The 20,989-nt window shown below is 62.6% G+C and overlaps 1 protein-coding gene across 1 annotated transcript in view; it reads right to left on the bottom strand.

Moving 5' to 3' along the window:
- Positions 1-20,293, bottom strand: part of TP73 (tumor protein p73) — a 57,068-nt gene extending 36,775 nt beyond the window's left edge. Inside the window, exons 1-3 of the mRNA XM_010350307.3 lie at positions 20,214-20,293; positions 12,185-12,282; positions 11,375-11,495 (exon numbers count right to left, since the gene is read on the bottom strand). Coding sequence (XP_010348609.1) covers positions 11,375-11,495; positions 12,185-12,249 — 186 coding nt within the window. The 5' untranslated portion in view covers positions 12,250-12,282; positions 20,214-20,293. The remainder of the gene's footprint in view (positions 1-11,374; positions 11,496-12,184; positions 12,283-20,213) is intronic.
- Positions 20,294-20,989: the final 696 nt, after the last annotated feature.

Below are 20,989 nucleotides of genomic sequence, written 5' to 3'. Positions count from 1 at the left end.
ATCCCACAGCGTCGAACCACCTGGCCGGCAGGGCTGCCCCATCCCCTGGATGGCCCCAGTCTGCAGAAGGCTCCCGGCCTCGGGCCTGCCCCCCTGTGGCCTACTCCCAGCACTGCAGCCAGGGGTCCTTCCAGAACATCTGCCCGCTGAGTCCCTTGGCTCCACAGCCCCACGTATTCAGTAGGCCCCTGGTAACTGCAGTTTGTGCACTGGATGGCTTCTCCCCGCTCAGGGGCCCTGCCCTGGAGGCCTGTCCCGCCCAGAGGCTCCACTTTCTGCAGGAAAGAGCAGGCACCGGCTCCACAGGGCCTACGGGGGGTCCAAAGCCCCAGAACTGTCTGCGCTGCTCCTTGGCACAGCGGTGGCCATGTTCCTACGAGGCATTGGATGCCCACCGCGCCGAGGGATGGGCGGGAACAGGCCAGGCACTGCCGTGAGGCAGCCTCGAGCTCCTCCACACAGAGGGCGCGGGAGAGCTAGGGGCGTCTCCCATCACCCTGCTAACCTCCTGAGACCCCGAAGCTGAAGAACAGCAGCCCCGGGAGGAGGTGGGGCGCAGGGGGCCGTGAACTGGAAATCTGAGAAGTCAGGGAGACTCCCGGGTGTTGGGGGGCCACGCCTGGCTCCGCGGTCTCCAGTGCTCAGCTTCTAGAAGTGCCCCACTGCAGCTGTCGGCTCCCTCCTTGCTGCAGGCGGGAGATGTGGGCAATGTCTCTGTATCCACCTTGGGGCTGGGCACTGATCGACCCCAGCCTGTGGGGACCACAGACCCAGAACATGGCCTCGTTTGGCTAAAGCCACTTTGGGGTTATCCAGTCCCCCATGCAGGACTGTGTGGGAGCCGAGTGAAGAGCATGGCTGGGATTTCGGGAAGAGGGGGCTGAGGCTGTGGCTCTCCAGGCCAGGCCTCCCTGTGCCCCCATCTATAGCAAGTGGCCGGCAGTTCCCATTGGGCCCCACAGTGAGACCCCAGCCGAGTGGCTACGGTGAACACCGTCCCGGTCACAGAGGAGACTGGGGCTCAGAGAGAGGTGTCACTACCCAAAGACTCAGCTGGCAGGTGCCAGAGAGGCCAACCCCGAGCCCACCCTGGAGTCCTGTGCCAGGCTGCGTGCACTCGGGGGCCCAGCTGGGGTCTCAGACAGTGTCCCACAACCCAGATGCCTCTTCCCACGGCCGGGCTGGCCCAGCAGGCTCCGGAGCGGTCGCTCTACTTCCATAGGAATAACCAGGGTGGACCGGCTGGACGAAGCCACCGACTCCAGCACGCCTCTATTCGCTCACGTTGGGTTTAAAACCCTTTGGGCTGAATACCATTTTCTCTCTCAAAACACGTTCATGCGAGAAGACAAAGTCACAAATTCTCTCTCTGGCACAGAAATGGGGAAACCGAGTCACTGCCTAGCCTATTAGGATGGCCCAGTCTAGCCCGCCTCCCCCCTGAGAGAGGAGGTGTGGGAGACATGGCTGGCTCTGGGCACCGCCTCCACCTGCCCCTGACACTCAGCTTAACGCACAAAGGTGCCCAGTTGACACTTGCTGATGAAACGAATGAACAAATGAACGAACGAACCACAGTAATCCTTGGTCTAAAAAGAAACAGCGCTGGCACAGCTGGCCATTGCTGATGCCCAGGGCAGTGGGCAGCAGCAGCCGAGTGGACAGAGTGAGCAGCTCCTGCGCGCAGTGAGAGTCCGACGGCCAGGGCAGTAGGGCTCCACCCCCTGCCCCTCCCGGGAAAGGTGTCCTTGTGGCAGTGTACTCAACCTTGGTGTAGTCTGCTGCCCGCCCCCCAAGGGTAAGTCACACAATGACATCTGCTCCATTTAAGGGAAAAGGTTTTATCAGAGTCCCTCATGTCCCTGGGCTTCTCGGCTGGCCAGGCAGTGACACTGGCCTCTCCACCCAGGGCTTCCGGCTCCGCCTTGGGTTCCAGGCGGTCTAGCAGCCAGGGGACAGCCCCTCCCAGCTTACGTGCCACCTCCATCGAGAGTCTGGGGGTAAGAAGTTGCCCCCCCCCGCCAGGAGCCACAGGCCTGCTGTGCGTTTCTAATAGCAACGTGTTGGTGGACACACGTATCAATGAACAAGTGGGTGACAGCCAGACGGGAGAGAGGGACACCCCATGCCTGAGGTAGCCATTTGCTGCTCTGGGTCGCAGTCCCAGCTCTGGGTTTCAGATAAAAAGATCACGCGGGTGTGTGGAGAGGCTGTGGTGTCCCCCACCTTCCCCTACTCTCTGGGCCTCCCCCCCACCACACACACACACACACACACACACACACACACACACACACACACGGCCTCTCTTCTCCAAGCCTTGCCTGGGAACATAAAGCCACAGGCACAAACATACAGGTACCCATCGCAACACACACCCACAGACACACATAAGCACCTACCCACCCAAATTACACAATCACACCTGCGCATAGCAATCTGCACACACACACACACACACATGCACACACACACCCCACAACACACATGCAGACCCGGGCACACACCCACCCACCCATACCAGCCTGTACACACACCCACAGCAACACACATAAACATCTGCACATATCCTCACCTGCATACTGTATGCACACCCACTTAGACACACACCCACCCGCCACGTGCACACCAATGTACACACTGGTGTGCAGACTGTCACACACACCCGTCACACTGCCTGGAGCCCACGGCCAGATCTCTGTGCCAGCAGAGCTTGGGGACACCCGGACTCTTCCTCCCTGCCCGCTGTGCCCTGTCCGTGGCTGAGTTTCCCGTGTGGCACAGGTGCCCGAGGCCCCAGCTGTCTGCCTCCCTGGGGGAGGAGTGGCCCTGCATGGAGCAGCTGTGCGCAGCCTTCCACCTTCACAATTAGCAGCTGGTGCCTGCCTGGCCCTGGGGACCTGGCAAGTCTGGAAGTGAGGCCAGGTCCCCAGGGCTCAGGCTGCAGGGGCCAGCTGCAAGCTGTAGGCCTTGCCCTCCCCTCTGCCAGGCCAGCTGCCTACTGCATGAGGGGGGCTACAAGAGGCCTCGAGCCCAGTTTGCTGCCGGTCCCGGCCCCGGAGCTCAGACCCACACCGAGAAGAACCCGTGGGGCCGCCAAAAATCCCTGTCTGCCACTGCTGTCAAATGAGCAAATTCCCAGGTGAGCGCAGAGGCAGCTTCAAACCCAAGCCCAGGGGCACAGATGACTTCCAGGGGTGCGCTGGGCTCCTGGTGGCTGGGGCAGAACAGGACAGCTCGGAAACCCCGAGCCTGGACCGAGCCACCAGCCCCAAAGCTAAGGAGCATCAGAGACCCCCGAGTGCAAGGCAGAAGCACAAGCAGCCCCCTCGGCCCGGACCTGGCCTCTTCTCTCAGGCTTCAGGTCCCCACCCAGCAGGTGGCCACAGGCTGTGGGGGCCCAAATCTCCCTGCTCCATGCCCGGGACCTGCCTCTAGCCCCTCAATGCCTCCCTTTCTACCTCTGCTCACCCTACCTGGCAGCAGACACCGGGCCAGGGAGACAGGCAAAAGGACGCCCCTCTGAACCCTCCACGAGGCAAACCCCCCTGTAAAGTCCCTGAAGAGATCTGTGAAGGGCGCATCACACCTACCGTGGCCAGGTGCCTCGCAGGGTCACTGACGTACAGCATGGTAGGCGCCGGGGGATCTGCACACAGCGGGGAGCTGCTGTCCCGCAGGACGAGGCATGGGTCTGGGCAGCCCAATGGGAAAGGTCAGGGTCGCGGCCGCCTGGCAGAGGCTGGGCGGCTAGGGAGGCGGGAGCAGAGGGTGCTCGGGCACATGCGGGCGGTTTGCTGGCATTCTCGCTTTTCCCATCTCCCCGAGTTCTGTCAACTGGCTGCATCCAACAACAGAACCCGCGGCCCACCCCTTTATTCCTCGTGAGTATTCATCCAGGCCCGGGCAGGCCTCAGCTTGCCCAGTGATGTGTTGGACCGAACCATGGACGCTGCGCCGGGGAGCGGGGACGCCGGTCAGCGCCGGCTCCGTAATTAAACCCACCAGGGCTCCTTCGGAGATGCTGCCTGTCTGGGGAAGGCTCTGGGGGCCCCAGGGCCTCGTCCCACGAGGCAGCCTCTGTTCCCGAGCACGAGGGCTGAGCCCCAGCCCTGGAGATTGTGGTAGGCAAGGCTGGGCCACCCCAAGGGGGAGAGATGCTGTCGCCTCCCTTGGCGACCCTGGTGGGGCACGTCTTCCCCTTGGGCGGGGAGCTCAGTGGTCCGCTGGGACCACCCCAAGGGCTGCACGGAGAGGAGGGGCTCACGGGAGCTGTGACCCCGGACCCCTGAGGAGACAGGAGCGGGAGTGAGCAGCGCTTGTGGGGCCAGCTTCCCGCCGCCTACCCAAAGCAGGGGTGAGTCCAAGAGTTAGGGCTGTGTGTCTGGAGCCCACCCTGGCACTGGCCAAGTCTCTGGGAAACACGGACAAGCCCCTGCTGCCACAGAAGAGCCCGGTGGTGGGGCCCACTGCCTCGGTGGACGGCCTTGGCACAGCCAGTCAGAGCTCTGCAGCGGTGCCCACACCTGCCTACTGGGGTCTTTGAGGTGACCGCCACTCCCCGTGGGCTGTCTGAATTTTCTTTCTGTTTCAGCTGTCTTTGGTACAAAGTTGCCCCTGGCAGAGAGGCCTGAATCCCGCTGGAAGCAGGCAAGGCATCCATGCCCAGACAAACCTGGGGACCGGAGCCTGGGGACCCGCCATTCCAGTCCCCAGGGCACGGTGGTTCCCACACCACAAGGACTGAGAAATCCACACCGAGTCCCTTTCCTCCCACCTTTTCCTGCCGAATCCCAAACCACCTGCTTCTTCCTTCTTGTCTCCATCTCCCCAGCTTCCCTCTTCCTTGCTGCGCCTCCCGAAAGCTGGCAGGGGCCTCCATCACCCACCACCCTCACCCCCACCCTCAGGAGAGCAGGCAGAGCTGGGTGAGGGCAGGGGAGGCTTGGACTGCAGCCGCCTGAGGAGCCCCGAGGACCCCCTGCCCCACCAGCCGGCCGGGCTGAGGACAAAAGCTCTGGGTGCTGTGCCCCAAGGGGTGGGGCCTGGACTGGGGAGGCAGCAGGCGAGGCCTGGATGCCCATCTCTTCCTACAGCCGAGGATCTCAGCCCCCGGCAGGCAGAGCAGCGCCACTCAGGAGGAGACGGTTGAGAAAAAGACAGTTTTGTTTGCTAGACCAGGTTCAGGAAGGGCGTCTCTCGGGACCCCCCTGCAGTGGGTCCCCAGGCTGGAGGGTCTGGAGTAAGCAGCAGTCTCCTTGACAGGGAGAGGGGGACCCAGGGTGAGCCCCAGGGACACTCCTTCTGGGATGGGAAATGCCCTGGGGGTGGGGGTGCCTTCTGTTTCTGAGCCTGGGACCCCTCTTGGGTTGGCGGCGGGCTCTCCAGGGTTGGAGGGACACTCAGAGCCGGGCGGAGGCGGGACCTGGGTTCCACTCCCCACCCGCAACAGCACATTCCCCAACCTCTGCCTGCTGCATCCTCCCCTGCCAAAGGGAATGATGGATTGAAAAAGACTCAGGCAAGTTCCCATGCCCAGGGCCAGCCTGTTGGTTTTATAAGTAGCCAGAAGGATCGCGCCAAAGGGAAGGACGTGAGGAGGGATGACAGCCAGGCTGCCTTCGGCACGAGTCCCACCCATGCCCAGGGCACCGTGCCCGAGAACCCACATCCCTCCACCCCTCATCTGGGCCAGGCTGCAGGGATCACAGGGCAGCTGAGCTGCACGTCTCCAACTCAAAACACCAAAACCACCGGCTTCTGTCCCAGAGCAGTACCCAGCTTTATGCAAATGTCCCCAAGGCCTGCTTTGCAGAGGACAGGGACGGGGACCTGGGGCCACACGCCCTTGGCTTGGCTGCCAGTGCCTCCTCCAGTTTCCCTCCCAGCTGGGTCCTCTGCACCTGCCATTTTTCTTCTGACTCCCTGGGGACTGCACCTCCCTGACTGCCTCCGCGGGACCCTGGGCCCCAGGGCAGGCGGGAGCGCAGCCGCCACAGCCCACGTTCCTCTCCCGGGAGGGGTATTTGCCAGAATGGAAAGGGGACTTCGTTTCCTGGTGCCTGCAGTGTCAGTTCAAGGCCAAACTCATAACACGGGGGCGCAGCTGGCGTCATCCCACCCCAAGGAGGAGGCCGCACAAGCTGCAAGGCGCTGAGCCCCGGGTGCCGGGTGGGGTCCAGGTCTGTGCAGCCCCGAAGGGCCGTGTCATGGAAGCCCACCAAAGGAAGGCTAGGGAGGGGTTCTCTAGGAGCGGGTAATGAGTGGGCTGCGGTCTCAGAGCTGACCGTGGCAAGCTGAGCCCCCTCCCTGCTCCCATGCCCCACCCCGCCCTTCCTCCAGCTGCAGAGCCTCCTTGGAAGGGAGGGGCACCCTTCCCCCTGTGCCCGCCTGCCCCTTCCTGGGGAACACACACACACACACACACACACACACACACACACACACGGGACCCGTGCTTTCCTTCTCCTGGGCCTGGGGAGAATGCCCCTCCTCCAAATCAGCAAGGTCTATCCTGAGTGACTTGTGTCTCAGGGGTCTTAAGCCCCAGGTGTCTGAAGGTTCTGACTGGGGGTGTCTGTGCTGCTGCTGGGTTCCTGGGCCCCCGGGGAAGATCAGCCCGCCTTCTGTCCCTCCAGCCAGCCCTAGTCCCTGCTCTGTAGCCCACCTGCCCACAACAGCTGTCGCCAGAGAAAGGCGCCAGGAGAGGCGGGAAGGGACTCGGGGGAGGGGCCGGGCCTGGAGGAGGCTCGAAAGAGGGAGGGGGAGGGAGGGGGAGGGAGGGGAAGGGGGAGGGGGAGGGAGGGGTGCAGAGGGAGGGAGGAGGGGAGGGGGAGGGAGGGGTGCAGAGGGAGGGAGAGGGGGAGGGAGGGGTGCAGAGGGAGGGAGGAGGGAGAGGGGGAGGGAGGGGTGCAGAGGGAGGTGGGGGCGCCTGCCTCTCTCCTCTTTGCTCCCCTCCCTGCTCCCCTCCCGTGTCCCCCCTCCTTGTGGAGCATTCTGAGAGCCAGCGGGGACCTGGGGTCTCACTACCCTGCCCTGGCTTTGTCTGAGGGGACGCTGGGGCTCAGAGGGGTGGGGATTCACCCCCAGCCGAGGCCCAGCACTGCAGAGACTCCTCAGGTGGGTCCCTCAGGATTAGAATCCCCACCCCCACAGCCACGCTCCCACTGCCTCGACCCTGCGAGCGTCCCGGGGAGGTTTCTTCTCTGCAGCTCCTCTCAAGCGGTCTGGGGGTGGCCAGGGAGACCCCATCCAGGTGGTACCCAGAGCCACATCAATCCTTCTTCATTCACAGCCGGGGCCCCGAGAGGGCAGGGGCTGGGCCGGTTTTAGCTGTGGCTCCTCGGCCCACCCTCCCCAGCTCACAGGGAGGCCAGGGCCACAGGCTTCCCCCTGCTCTCCTCTTGCAGGACCTATTTTAGAGTGAGGTCCCTGTGAGCCACATAGGGTCTTCAGGGACAACCAGAGCCCCAGGCAAGGAGCGACTCAGGCAGGACCCCTGCTGGGCCGGTGGTCCTGTCCTAGCCCCTGCTGGCTGTGCTGTTCTGGTCTCTGAAGGAGCAGCTCTCTTTTTCTTGGTTTTTTTTTTTTTTTTTTTTTTTGAGGCGGAGTTTCGCTCTTGTTACCCAGGCTGGAGTGCAGTGGCGCGATCTCGGCTCACCGCAACCTCTGCCTCCTGGGTTCAGGCAATTCTCCTGCCTCAGCCTCCTGAGTAGCTGGGATTACAGGCACGCGCCACCATGCCCAGCTAATTTTTTGTATTTTTAGTAGAGACGGGGTTTCACCATGTTGACCAGGATGGTCTCGATCTCCTGACCTCGTGATCCACCCGCCTTGGCCTCCCAAAGTGCTGGGATTACAGGCTTGAGCCACCGCGCCCAGCCTGCAGCTCTCTTAAAATACAGGGCCTCCTCCCTGCCCTCACCCTCACACCTAGCGTTTGTCACATGCTCCCAGTGGGACCGGCACCACCAGACAGCCTCAAGTCTGTCTGACGTGGTGGGTGACGTGGATGCTCTCAGTAGCCCAATTTTATGGACAGGAATTGGAGGCCCAGAGGCTACATAATCTTTAAGTGTTGCCCGACTAGCAGGGAAGCGGTGAGTCCTGACCCCAGCAAATCGGGCCTCGGCGCCCCACACAGCCACCTCTACCTGCTGGACTTTCTGGGCCATCGAAGCCAGATGGCCACAGTGACCACAGGGTCGCTTCCTGCTGTGGCCACACGGAGTTCATGGTCTCGCCGATAAGTCTGTGGCCTGGGACTCCTCCAAGGCCCACTGAGGGTTCCACTGCTCCTGTCTATGCCCCGCCTTCCCAAACCATGTCCCCGAGACCCAGAAGGCACGCCCCACTGCAGAGGGCTGGGGTCCCGAGCTCACGCACTGTGCCTGCCTGAGCTGAGGCCTTATGGCTGGACGAGCCCCAGACCCATCCTTGAGGATGGGAGTGGCCAGATGCCACCAGCACCCAGGGACAGGTGGCCAGAGGGAACTGCCGGGGCAGGTGGGGGCAGGGGCGTGTGCAGCCTGTTCCACAAGTAGGACTCTGCCGGAGCCACCAACTCACGTCTGTCAGGAGCCCTGCAAACATCCGGCACCAGACCGCCTGTCTGACCCGAGGCCTGGCCTGTGCGATGATTCTTGTCCAAGCTCACCAGCCTCGTGGTGGGGCTAGAACTGGACCCCTGAGCTGCAGAGCCCCCCCGCGCCCGCATCCCCATTGAGCCGGGTCCAGGTCCCCAGCCCCAGCAGAACGGCGTCTTCCCTGAGCTCCCGGGCTGCACTTTAAAACCATGCCCCTGGTTCAGCTCCTGTTCTGCTCTGGGATCCCTGGGCTCAGTGGGCCAGGGGCCATTCTCAAGGCAGCGAAGCCCTGGGCCCCAGGCCAGGCTGCCCAAGCCGGCCAGTCGGTGCTTCTCTGAGTCTCTGTCTGCACCGGGTGCTCCCACGGGGGTCCGAGGTAGCAGACCGCATGCCCTTGGCCCAGCAGCGCTGTCATGAGGGGGCTGGGCCCTGGGATCAGAATGAGGCTTGGCGCTCCCCACGAGGGCCCGTGCCAGCCTTCCTTCCGGGAAATCCCCACCGCCCTGAGCCGAGCTGTGCACCCAGGAATTTCTTACATGGCTTTGGGAGGATGTTGACCCCCAACAGGCATTTTTCTCCTCAGCCCTTTAGAAGTGCCCCTCCTGAGTACCTCTGTGCTGCATCAGGAGTGTCAATTACCTGGGGCCACCACAGCCTGACAGAAGGTGACCGAAAGCAAATAATTCAAGCACCATGCTGCTGCCTGACAGATTTGGCCACCTTGCTGTTTGCAGAGGTGTGAGGCCCACCGTCACCCTGTGGCTGGAGAGTGGCGTGTTCCAGCAGGCGGGGGCTCAGACCAGACTCCCATGTGAAGCTCAGGGAACCCTCTGGGGCTGGCGGGGCAGGTGCGCCCCATCCACAGGAATGCAGAACTGCTCCTTCCGCCTCCCTGAGCCTGGGTCCTCCACGTGCAGGGTCTGTGTGGTCTCAGGGGCCCTCCATCCTCTGCAGGGGAAGTGGGCGCTGAGCACCTGGGGGTCGGGAGGTGGCTTCTGCATCTCAGGAGACAGAGAGTCTCACGGGTCTTCCTCTCTCCCTCCCTGGGGTCCAGTGGCCAGTTCCTGCGCCTCCCCAAAGTGAAGGACATGGATGTCCAGAGTGGGACCTGGAGGGGGCGGGGTCAGGACCCTTGTCCCCTGGGAGCAGCCGGCAGAATTGTTCCAAAGGGAGAGAGGGGAGAGGTCGCTATCTCACTTTCTCACGCTGCCCGGCCCCGTCCCTAGCCCACCCTTTCCCAGCATCTGCCTCAGTTTCCTCACCCATAACATGGCACTGGAACACGTGTGGAATGCTGGCGAGTGTTTCACTGGGACCTGAGCAGGGGTGGGCGGGCAGGAGCAGGCGGTCCAACCCTCAGATCCAGGCAGAGGGGCTCCTCGGAGGAATGGGTGCTGCTGCCTTCCAGACACCCCCCTGCCCTGGGGCTGCGACAGCCCAGGGATGTGCCTTCTTTGGCCCCATATGGGTGTGCAACAGCCCAGCATCTGCGATGGACCCTCTGCCTCCCCAACCCAACTTCACTCGGCTCATCTGACTGGAGCCTCACGGCCCGCACTCCCTCCAGTGCCCAGGGTGGCTGGGCCGCCCACCCCCATGCCGCGGACAGGCGTGCACTCCAGCTCCTGGAATGGGGACCTGAGGGAGCAGGAGGGCCAGGCTGGGTGTCCTCGCGTCCGCCAGAGGCCCAGCACTGCCCCTTCCCTTGCAGGCCCTGCCTGGAGCTGGCCATAAGTGAGGGAGGCGGGACCTGCCCCTGCACCCGCCCCACCCCGTGCGCTGTTTCGGGGGCCTGTCCCCGCAGTTCGGGCTGTTTTTCCTGCAGCGCACGTAGCAAGTTCCCCACCTAGGAATCCCTGGGCCCAGGGCGGCCAGCCTGCGGGCGGGGCCCAGCACAGGGAAGGCAGGCCGTGCTGGGCCTCCCGGGGTGGGTCGGGTCCTTGCCCTCTCCTCTCGAGTGCTGCCCACCTGCCACCCACCTCCTGGCACAGTCGGGGCCTGGCTATGGGCAGTGGGAGAGACGGGCAGGAATGAGACCCCCACCAGCTCCCACAGCCTGGCCTTTTCCCTAAAGGAGCAGCCCACATGGCAGGGCCTGAGACTCCCAGGAATGCCGGAGCCTGCCACGACGGGGTGTCACGGCCTCACTGGCCCTGCCTGTGCTCCTCCAGTCCTCTTCTCCTGGAAATAGCACCTCCATCTTCCTTTGGGGGTCCCTGTCGGGGGGCCTGCCCCACTCCATTCCATCATCACCCTATTCTGGGCACGCTGGGCCCAGGCCACTCAGAGGCACAGGGGTGGCTCAGAGATGAGCCCATGACCACATTCAGATCAACGAGAGGCAGGGCTGCTGAGCTGCGGGAAAAGAGGGGTGCCCTCTCCACAGGGATAGGGCATACAGGGAGAGCCTGGTCCTCTTCACCACGAGAGGAGAGGCTGACCAAAAACAAAGCCACTGCAGGGGACAGCAGGCCACGAGACGGAGCGAGGCAGCCGTGAAGCACCTTTACCCAGTCACGCCCGAAACCTTTACTACACCTGGACCCAGCCATGCCCGAAGCCCTTTCTACACCTGGATCCAGCCATGCCTGAATCCATTTGTATCTCTGGATTGACAGTTACATGAGCTGATACATTTTCTCTTTTGCAATTTGAAGTGCGCTGAGAAACCCACAGGGGAAGCTATACAACCAAGACGCTATCTTCTGCTTCTGCCAGGCTCCCAAGACAGGACAGGCCACACTGACTGCCCCCACTCCAGTCCTCTGCAGAGGGCAGCCCCCACTCACCATGACAGATGTGGTCATGCCCTCCAGGTGGAAGACGTCCATGCTGGAATCTGTGCCACCCACCACCTCATTATTCCCCCGGCTTGACTGGGGAAGGTCGAAGTAGGTACTGTCTGGTTCCCTGGGGCAAGGAGAGGAAAACAGTAACCGTCAGCCCCCAGGCTTGGCGTCACCCCCACACCTGCCAGGTGCAGAGCTCGAGGCCAGCCCGAGGCTCCTGGTGAGGCCTACGCCTTCTGCCCCTCCCAGGCCCTCTCATCCCTTCTCCGTCCTCCACCCGCCCCTCCAGGGCCGCTGTGCTTGCTGGAGACACAGAACCAGTCACGGGCTCTATTTTCCTGGGCCTCTGCTGGCCGTGGCCCCTCTGCAGAGATGGCCAGGGAACAGAGTCTGAATTTTGGTTCTGCCTCCCCAGGGAAAGCCTAGGGCAGCAGTCCCCCTTCCCTACCCCTCTGACCCAGGCCTGTCCCCAAGCTGATGAGGGTGGCCAAGGCTAGCCCAAGACCAGTGTGGGGCCACCTCTTCTGCTGTGGTCCAGTTAGGCCAGTAAGGATGGCCGAGGCTAGCCCAGAATCTCATCGAGGGTGGCCAAGGTTAGCCCAGAGTCCCAGTGAAGGTGTCTGAGGCCAGCCCACAATCCCAGCAGGGGTTGCCAAGTTTAGCCCAGAGTCCCAGTGAGGATGTCTGAGACTGGCCCACAGTCTTTCCGGGGCCACCCCTCCTGCTCTGGCCCAGTTATCCCAATGAGGGTGGCTGAGCCCAGAGTGCTTCCCGGGGAGCCCCTAGCTCTGGCCAGCCAAGTGCACTCACAGAGAGCTCCAGAGGTGCTCGAACGTGGTGCCCCCATCGGGGGAGGTGGTCGTGGACTGGGCCATCTTCCCCTCGCCGGCCTCCGAGGGCAGCTCGCTCTGCAGGGAGGAAAGAATGACACCTGAGTGCCCTGGGAATGTGTGCTCTGTCCTTCCGTGACAGCCCGGGAGGGGGCAGGCAAAATCCCAGCTCCCTTCACGGCGGCACCAGTCCTGGGAGCTGAACGGTGCACACAGCCCAGATGCCCATCAGCAGATGCCCAGGGCACCCCTCGAGCACTGGCAGGTGCCCCTCTCACCCTCCCTGTGCCCTCTCCACTCTCATTTTGTCCATGCTGCCCCCCACGGCTGGAAACCGAGGGCCAGGTGGGCAGCTCTGCTTTGGAGGTGGCTGGCCTGGATCAGACCCATCCGCGGGGGCTTTGCAGACCTGCTGTCTTGGAAGAGGGGACGACAGCAGCGCCCGCTCCTGGGGCTGCCGTGGGGTCCTTGGGAGGAGCAGTCTTTGAGATGCCTGGGCCAGGATGAGCACGTGAGGCCTGTGGTCACTGTCATGATCCACTGTGCCTAGGTTTGGCCCGGGGGATGCAGCCAGGTTTGGGGTCTCCCTGATGCCTGGAGGCTGCAACCAGATTGGGGGTCTCCCTCATGCCTGCAGGTGGCTCAGGTCCTGATCACCCCATCTTGGGAACAGTGTGTGTGAGGGATGTGGCCCAGCCCTGGGCCACAGCCTCCCTGTGCTGACTGCTGTGGGGCACAGACATCCTCCCACCTTCTGAGCTCCTCCCTGCGCCCCAGCCCCACAAGGCTGGGAACCTGGAGCTGCCCTGTCCTGGAGCTGGCCACTGCCTGGGTGGTCCCACTTTGAGAAGGAGACACCTGGGGCCTGCGGAACCCTGACCCCAGAGTCCGTCCCCTGGTCTCTGTCTCCACCATTGCTCCCGAGAGCCCCTGTGCCCAGCTCCCAGTGGCCCTGGGCACCCATAAGGAGGTGGCAGTGTCCAGGCGGGGCACAGCTGGGCTCCCTGGTTCTACGCTGAGGGGGAGGGGACAAGGAAAACGGAGCCCGCCCTGCCCGTAGCCCCCAGCCCTGGCTGAGGTGACCTCTGCCCTGGGCCAGCCTCCCAGGTCCTCGGCAAGGTGCCATGGGACTGGCTTGGCCACCGCCCTGCAGTGCCCAGGCAGGCAGGCCTGGACCTGCCCACGGCCGGCGGGGTGTAGGGCACGGCCTACAACCTGTGGCTTTTGTTCTTCCCCAGGCAGGTGGCAGCTGATGGAAGCCTGTGGCACGCTCCCGGGCCGCCACGTGCTGGGTGCTGGAGAAGTGGCACAGGCCAGGCTGGGGTGTGGCCAGTGAGCCGGGGTGGCCTGGGACAGGCAGCTTAGAGAGCACTGACTACGAGCCAACTGTCCCAGGAGGGCGTGACCACCGCTCTGCCACTTTTCAGGAGCTGCAGGCTCAGAGGCGTTAAGTGACAGGCCTGAGGTCACACAGCTGTTAAGTGCAGGTGAGGAATGTCCCAGGGGCCCTTCAGAATAGGGAGTTAATTCAGGGGCCCCAACCCACCCCACCCCACTCCACCCCACCGCACTTCACTGTCAGGCAGCCAGCGTGAACTTGCAGGCCTCAGACCCTGGGCTGGGCTGCCTGAAACCCCGGGGGAGCTGAGGACGTGCCGGAGGGCAGAAGCCTGTTGATTTACAGCGGGAGGACCTGACAGGAAGCAGAACTGCCCAGCTGAGACGGGCACGGGCCTCGAGGGTGCACAGAACCCAACCTTGCCTGTGCTCCACTGCCCAAGAGGTCGCCCCTCGGTGCAAGTGTGTGGGCCGAGGCTGGATGGGCACAAGTGAGGGGCCCCGGGCACGTTTCCTGAAAGGCAGGAGGACTGGAGGGGCTGGACTGGGAGGGAAGAAGTTCCCTCCGATCCCAGAGGACAAGCCTTGGAAGGTTTTGCCGCTGGAGGCCACTGGGTTGAAGCCCCTTCGCTCTGCAGCTGGGCCGCCTGAGCCCAGAGGTGAAAATGACTTGGCTGCAGCCACACAGCAGGTGGATGGCAAAATCCCAGCTCCCTTCACAGCAGCACCAGTCCGGGGAGCCGAACGGTGCACACAGCCCAGACGCCCACCAGCAGAGGGCTGGGCACATGAGACACGGTTCCCGCAAACAAGGAAACATTACAAAAAGGAAAGAATGTGACGTGCTACAGTGTGGGTGAGCCCCGAAATGTCATGCTCAGGACACACGACCTCATCTGCCAGCCTGTGAGTTGTCCCCTCTACAAAGGCTAAGGTAGGACAGAGACAGAGAGGGACAGAGACAGACAGAGACAGAGAGAAACAGGGACAAAGAGAGACAGAGACATAGAGACAGGGAGAGAGATAGAGACAGGAAGAGAGACAGAGAGAGACGGGGAGAGAAACAGAGCGTGAGAGCCGTGGGCATCCCGCCGCACCCCGACCGGAGGTCCAGGGCCCCCGTGAACAGGTGTGGATGGGGCATGCCTCCAAGGGCTCCCAGGAACTGGTCAGCGAAACATTATTTGTGACCTTGGGACATGGACGTCGGCCGTATTTTCAAGCTGGCACCATTTTAACTCCCGCTGGGTTCGGAGTCACACCCTCTTCCCACTAACCCTAAGAACAGCAGGTCTGCTCGTCTGCTCACCCCTGCCTGCCAGAGCCCCACCTTCCGCACCCCCGACCGGCATCCACTGCGCACTGCAGGACACCAGCTTGGCCTCTCACCCCTGCCTGGGCACGGAACAGAGGCCAGTGAGCGTGGTCAGGGGGTCCCGGATCCCGCCTGCCAAACCCTCCAAGCCCTCCAAGCCCATGGCACAGGCCTCTGCTGCCACCACCAGGAGGGCGTGGGGTGGGGAAGGGGCATCCTCCGTGTCGGGAGTTGGGTCCCCAAACATTTCTCAGGCCTGCCTGCCTGGGACTTGAGCAGCGGGCCTCCAGGTGCAGGCGTGTGTCCAGAGGGCCTGGGCAGATGCCTCTTCCAGGCCACCCCTCCCCACTGGGGGCTGGGGGGACCCAGGATCTGCACCTTTACCACGCCCCCAGGGAGTCATGAAGAGTCTGCAACAGGCCCCCGAGGAGGACACTGTCATGAAGGCCGGCCTGGCCGCTGCCTGCCGCCCTGCTGCAGCCACGTGCCTCCCTGGAGCCGTCGGGTTCCAGACCAGCAAAACCAGGACGAAAAAAGCACATGGAGGAACTGGAACCGGAAGCCACGGAACGCCTGATTTCCAACTTCCGGGCAAAACCCCTGCCCTGGTGGCATCAGCCCCAGGGCCCCACAGGAACACTGGTAATACCCACAGAGCCCAGGCAGGAGGCCCAGGACCATGTGGCCACCCTCTGTCCCGAGTGGGTGAGATGGGGACAGGCCCTTCGGCCAGGGTTGCCAGGTCTGCCGTCAGGGACGGGGACAAAGACCCATCTGTGGGCCTCGGGGAGGAGGGTGTGGCTGAGAGCCCCTCCTGCCACAGACGGCTTGCCTGCTCCCCCGTTCCCCGGCTCCCCGGTCCAGGGAGCCGAGCATGGCGATGAAACACAGATGCATCCTCCCACTGTGGAGCACCTGGCACAGTGTGAAATACGAGGGCAGCTGCGGGTGCCTGAGCAGGCTGCCCTCTCCCTCCTGGGCCGTGGCCGTGGGGAAGTGAGAGAGGGAGACAGACCCCTGGAACAGCCTGGGGGAATCCCAGAGCCTCATTATGAAAGCTTGAGATCATCCCCCTGACCAAATCAATAATGCCCGAAACCGTGTGGGTGGAGGTGCCCCCTGGGTAGGGCAGTTCACCCGCAGCCATGTGGAGCGGCTTGTGTGTATCCCTTCCAGGGATGCCGGCCACCCCATGACGGCGCAGTGAGGGTGCGTACCACGTGCCACGTTACCAACCAGGAGACGCACACAGAGAGGGAAGGCCAGCTCCCCATGGGTAGGCAGCCGGTCAGGCTGGAGGTCGAACCCAGAAGCCTGGCTCTACCCTGATCTGGCCTGGAGCTGAGCAAGGGAGGCGCAAGCCCAGCTGCAAGCCCCTCCCTAGTCCGCCAGCTTCCCACCGCACAGCCCTACCCCGAACCCTACCTGGGAAGCCCCTGCCTACGTCTTTCTTCACACATGGAGGCCTAACCCACATCTAGACACCCAAGGGGCCTGCCCTGCCCTCTGCTGCCCGCCCCCCCGGCCTTCTTGCTGTCATATGTGTGTTTGGGTCACACCAGGACACACGATTCCTGCCCACTGCTTCTGCCCTGAAGCCCAGAATTGCTGGGCACATGCTCCAGCCCCCTGTCCCACTCTGCCCACACAGCCCACCTCTGCCGCTCTCCAGCTGTGTGACCCTGTCTGACCCTCTGTTTCCTGGTTTGTAAAATGGGGATAATTGTGGCAGCGTCGTCCTAGAAGCACTGGGTGGAATGAAGTAACTCTGCATATAAAAAGCAAAAGCACTCCTCTGTCCCGGCACATGGTGGATGCCCCATAAACAGTATCGAGTTGCAATTGACCAACGATTACTTAGTATCAGGTGGTAGCAGTGGAGGGAGAAGAATGAGGTGGGTCCCAAGGACAGGATCCAAGCTGAGGAACAGAGCTGCACACACGAGGGCAGAAAGGGGGCTGGCTCCTTTGAGCACCTCCCCATCGAATGGTCAGTGTGCAGCTCACCCCATTTTTTTTTTTGAGACGGAGTTTCGCTCTTGTTGCCCAGGCTGGAGTGCAATGGCGCGATCTCGGCTCACTGCAACCTCCGCCTCCTGGGTTCAGGCAATTCTCCTGCCTCAGCCTCCTGAGTAGCTGGGACTACAAGCACACGCCACAGTGCCCAGCTAATTTTTTGTATTTTTAGTAGAGACGGGGTTTCACCATGTTGACCAGGATGCTCTCAATCTCCTGACCTCGTGATCCACCCGCCTCAGCCTCCCAAAGTGCTGGGATTACAGGTGTGAGCCACCTCGCCCGGCAGCTCTGGGCTTTTCTCTAAGGGGTCTGGGGTGCACCCTCTGCACCCGAGGCCATGTCTCACTGTTGACCACTCCCCACTCTGCCATCTGAGGGGACATGCCCTTCTAGACAGCCATCCACCTCCTGAGCTTGTCACGCGCCCCGCTGAGTGCCACCCTGACTCAATGCCCAATCCTCACGGCCGTGCTCCCTTCCTGCTATGGAGTCAGCCACTCAGCCCTGTGACCTCCCTGAGCAGCTGTGACGGGGTCCACCCATCCCTCACTCCCTCCCGGGGGGCAGCCCTGCCGGTCCTGAGTGTTGTGCATAGGCCCTCAGGGTTGCCTTCCTGATAACGCCGCCCAGCATCCCCTGAGCACTCACCCTGTGCCAAATCCTCCATGTCTTCAAGCTCATTCGATCCTCAAAGCAACCCGGAGGGAGGTTCCCAGGTGTTCCCAGAGGCCCCTCAAGGGCCAGCAGCCTGCGCAGGGCCGGGCGGCTCGGAAGCTCCAAGGCCAGCTTAGGCTCCAGTGAGCTCCGCCTTCCCACCAGGCAGCCGGTCCTCCAGAGGCCCCGGCTCCTGCAGGGCAGACAGTGACCCAGCCTTTGCCCCCGATGTGAAGCAGTCCCCTCAGAATGGCTGGGTCAGCCCTAGAGCCGCCAAGGCCCGGGGCAGGGCTGCGATCTCGTGGGACTCACAAGCCCACAGAGGGGCACTGGCCGTGGCGGAGCTCGGCCAAGGGGCAGCCCGGGCAGCTCATAGGTTAAGGAGAGGCAGGAACAGCGATGTGGGACCACCAAGGTCACACGGTTCCTGGGCTCCCCGTGACTCCAGGCCTGAGGGGGCTGCTTCCCGCCACACTCCCTGCCCCCACACCCCACGCCTCTCCAGGGACGTGCCCATACCTGGCCACTGAGGCAGTTCCATGGAACCCTGAGACCTGCATAGGTGCCAGCCCGGAGGGAGGCTGCCCGGACCCCACTCTGACCAGCATGGCACCCACGAGGGAAGCCGGCAGGAAGCCTCACGCCTCGGGTCCCTGCACCCCATTTAAGAGACACCAGCCGGGCGCGGTGGCTCACGCCTGTAATCCCAGCACTTTGGGAGGCCGAGGCGGGCGGATCACGAGGTCGAGAGACCGAGACCATCCTGGTCAACATGGTGAAACCCCGTCTCTACTAAAAATACAAAACATTAGCTGGGCATGGTGGCGCGTGCCTGTCATCCCAGCTACTCAGGAGGCTGAGGCAGGAGAATTGCTTGAACCCAGGAGGCGGAGGTTGCGGTGAGCCGAGATCGCGCCATTGCACTCCAGCCTGGGTAACAAGAGCGAAACTCCGTCTCAAAAAAAAAAAAAAAAAAAAAAAAAGAGAGAGACGCCTGTCTCCCTCGGGCCTCCCGGGCCTCCTTCCCTCCAGCACCCACCGCATGGAAAGACACTCACTTGCTGACACTTTGCGGGCCAGACCGCCAAGCCCTACCTGCTGTGCTCCAGGCTGCAGCCCCAGCACCCGTGTGGGACCCAGTAGGTGTCCACGAAGAAGCGATGATGGAATCACTGATTTGGTCTGAGCTAGCGGGGCCACACCACAGTGACTTCGGGGGAAGCACCCTTTGATTAAATTGCTTAACTTCCTCCTCACTTCTTTCTTTCTTTTTTTTTTTTTTTTTTTTTGAGGTCTTGTTCTGTCACTCACGCTGAAGGGTAGTGGCGCGATCTTGGCTCATTGCAACCTCCGCCTCCCAGGTCCAAATGATTCACCTGCCTTGACCTCCCAGCTGTGCGCCACCACGCCCGGCTAATTTTTGTATCTTTAGTAGAGACAGCGTTTCACCATGTCGGCCAAGCCGGTCTCAAACTCCTGACTGACCTTAGGCGATCCACCTGCCTTCGCCTCCCAGAGTGCTGGGATTACAGGCATGAGCCACCTCGCCCGGCCTTCCCCCCAACTTCTAAGGGGCTCCTTTATGTCCCCACCTGGAAATGGGGCTCTTGAGTAAGTTCAGACTACGGGAGATGACGCTGACGTTCCAGAGACCTGGGCGGTGTCCCTGCCTTAGGGATGAGCAGAGAGATCTCAGAGCCGTGGGAAACGCAGCCAGAAGACACAGCAAGCCAGGAAGAGCCCATGGTCTTGCCCCACCAGGTCACATGTCCATCCAGAACGCCAGGCTGGACCTTTGCTAAGAGCAAGGGGAACAGGATCCGGAGGCCCTGGCCCCTCAGACTTCCCCCAAGACTTCAGGGAGGAGCCGGTCACTCAGTTTCCCCACCCACCCCCTCACCTCCAGCAACACACTTGCACATACATGCACATGCACAGACATATTCACTCGTGTGCACAGGCCCTGGCACGCACACACTGCCCTAGTCACAGCAAATCCCCACAAGCCCCTCCCCTGTCCTCCAGTTTGATGGGGCCCAGAGGAGCACCCAGCCTGGGAGTCCAGTCCTGGAAGCACGACGCAGGCAGAAGGAACAGGACGTGCCCGGCCCCTTCCTGTCATCCAGGTCTGGGTCAGGCCTGGGAGTAGCTGCGTGAGTGCCGGGGAGGCCAGGGCAAGGCTTGCTGTTGTTGGAGAGGCTCCGGGGCCACAGGAGAGTGAGGGGACTGGGGAGGACTGGAGGCTTCTGGATCAGCTGCGTGAGGCTGAGGATGGTGGCCCCCCAGCCCAGAAGCTCCTGGCTGTGCCTGGCTGGGGCAGTCACTCTGCACCTCCTTGGCAGAAAGTGGAGAGAGCTCCTGGTGGGTCCAAGAGGTGGGAGGTAGCAGTACCAGGGCCACTTCTGCTCCCCCAGCCCAGGGTCACACGAGAAACCCTGACATGGCACTTGGGGCAGATGGCTCCCCAGGGTGCCCCAAAGCTGTGGCTTGTCCCATCAGGGGAACCGTAGGCATGGCCTCCCCTCCCTGGCCTGAAGAGTACTGCGTTGCCAGCCGCCTCCTGGGAGGCAGCCGCAAGGGGCTCTCTGCACCTCGCGTGGGTCCCTGGACCAGCTGCACCCACCACAGCAAGGAGACCCCCCCGACTCAGGCCGAGAGGAGGACCAGCCAAGCTGAAGCCTACCTTGGCTGAGCCTGGGCCCCGGAGGGTCGGTGGGGCCAGATGGAGGTGGCCCGAGGCTGGCTCCTGGCTCCCGCAGGCGGGCGGTGGCAGCAGCGTCCCGGTTGCCTAGGTGATGACATTGGAGCTACTGGCTTGGAGCTGCAGGGCAGCTGGGGGCGGAGCCTGGCCTGGAGCCATGGGGACCAGCACCTGCCTCTGCCCCCAGGAGCCTGGGCTCCTGCTCCGTCCCCCTCCTCAGGGCGACCACAGGGCTGAGCTCAGGGCAGCCAGGACAGGGCTGTCTCCACCCAGCTGTGCACTCAGTTCTACTCCTCGCTGTGGACATTTCCAAGCACTCTCAGAACTCCAGAGAACGGCCCAGGAACCCATCCGCCTGTCCCCAGCGCTTGTCACCCTGACCTCCGGCTTTTGCTTCCTGGGGCATTACACAGCGAATTCCACATAGGAGACCATCTCATCTGTACTATGCCAGCATGTGCTTCCAGCGGGTAAGAACCCGTCTTTTAAAACATTAGGTCAAACCATGAAATTGCTGATAATCAGCTGCTTCCGTCGTACCAACAACACACACCCGCGCTCACAGGAAGTTCAGGTAATTCAACGTTACAGGCAGCTGTAATGTCAAATTCTGAATCGCTAACGCCGGTCAGAGAATTCCGAGGGGCCCTGTCCCCAGTTTTGGAGAGAGGCACGCTGCCACTGTGCCTCCTTCCTCCCCCGCCACTGCGAGAGCACAGAGCGGACTCGATGAAAGGGACTTGACCGGCAGGACGGAG

This window comes from Saimiri boliviensis, chromosome 11 (assembly GCF_048565385.1).
Source record: "Saimiri boliviensis isolate mSaiBol1 chromosome 11, mSaiBol1.pri, whole genome shotgun sequence".
In the NCBI taxonomy this organism is placed as follows: domain Eukaryota; kingdom Metazoa; phylum Chordata; class Mammalia; order Primates; family Cebidae; genus Saimiri; species Saimiri boliviensis.
The sequence above is the reverse complement of the archived record's forward strand: the minus strand, read 5'-3'. Positions and strand labels throughout refer to the sequence as shown.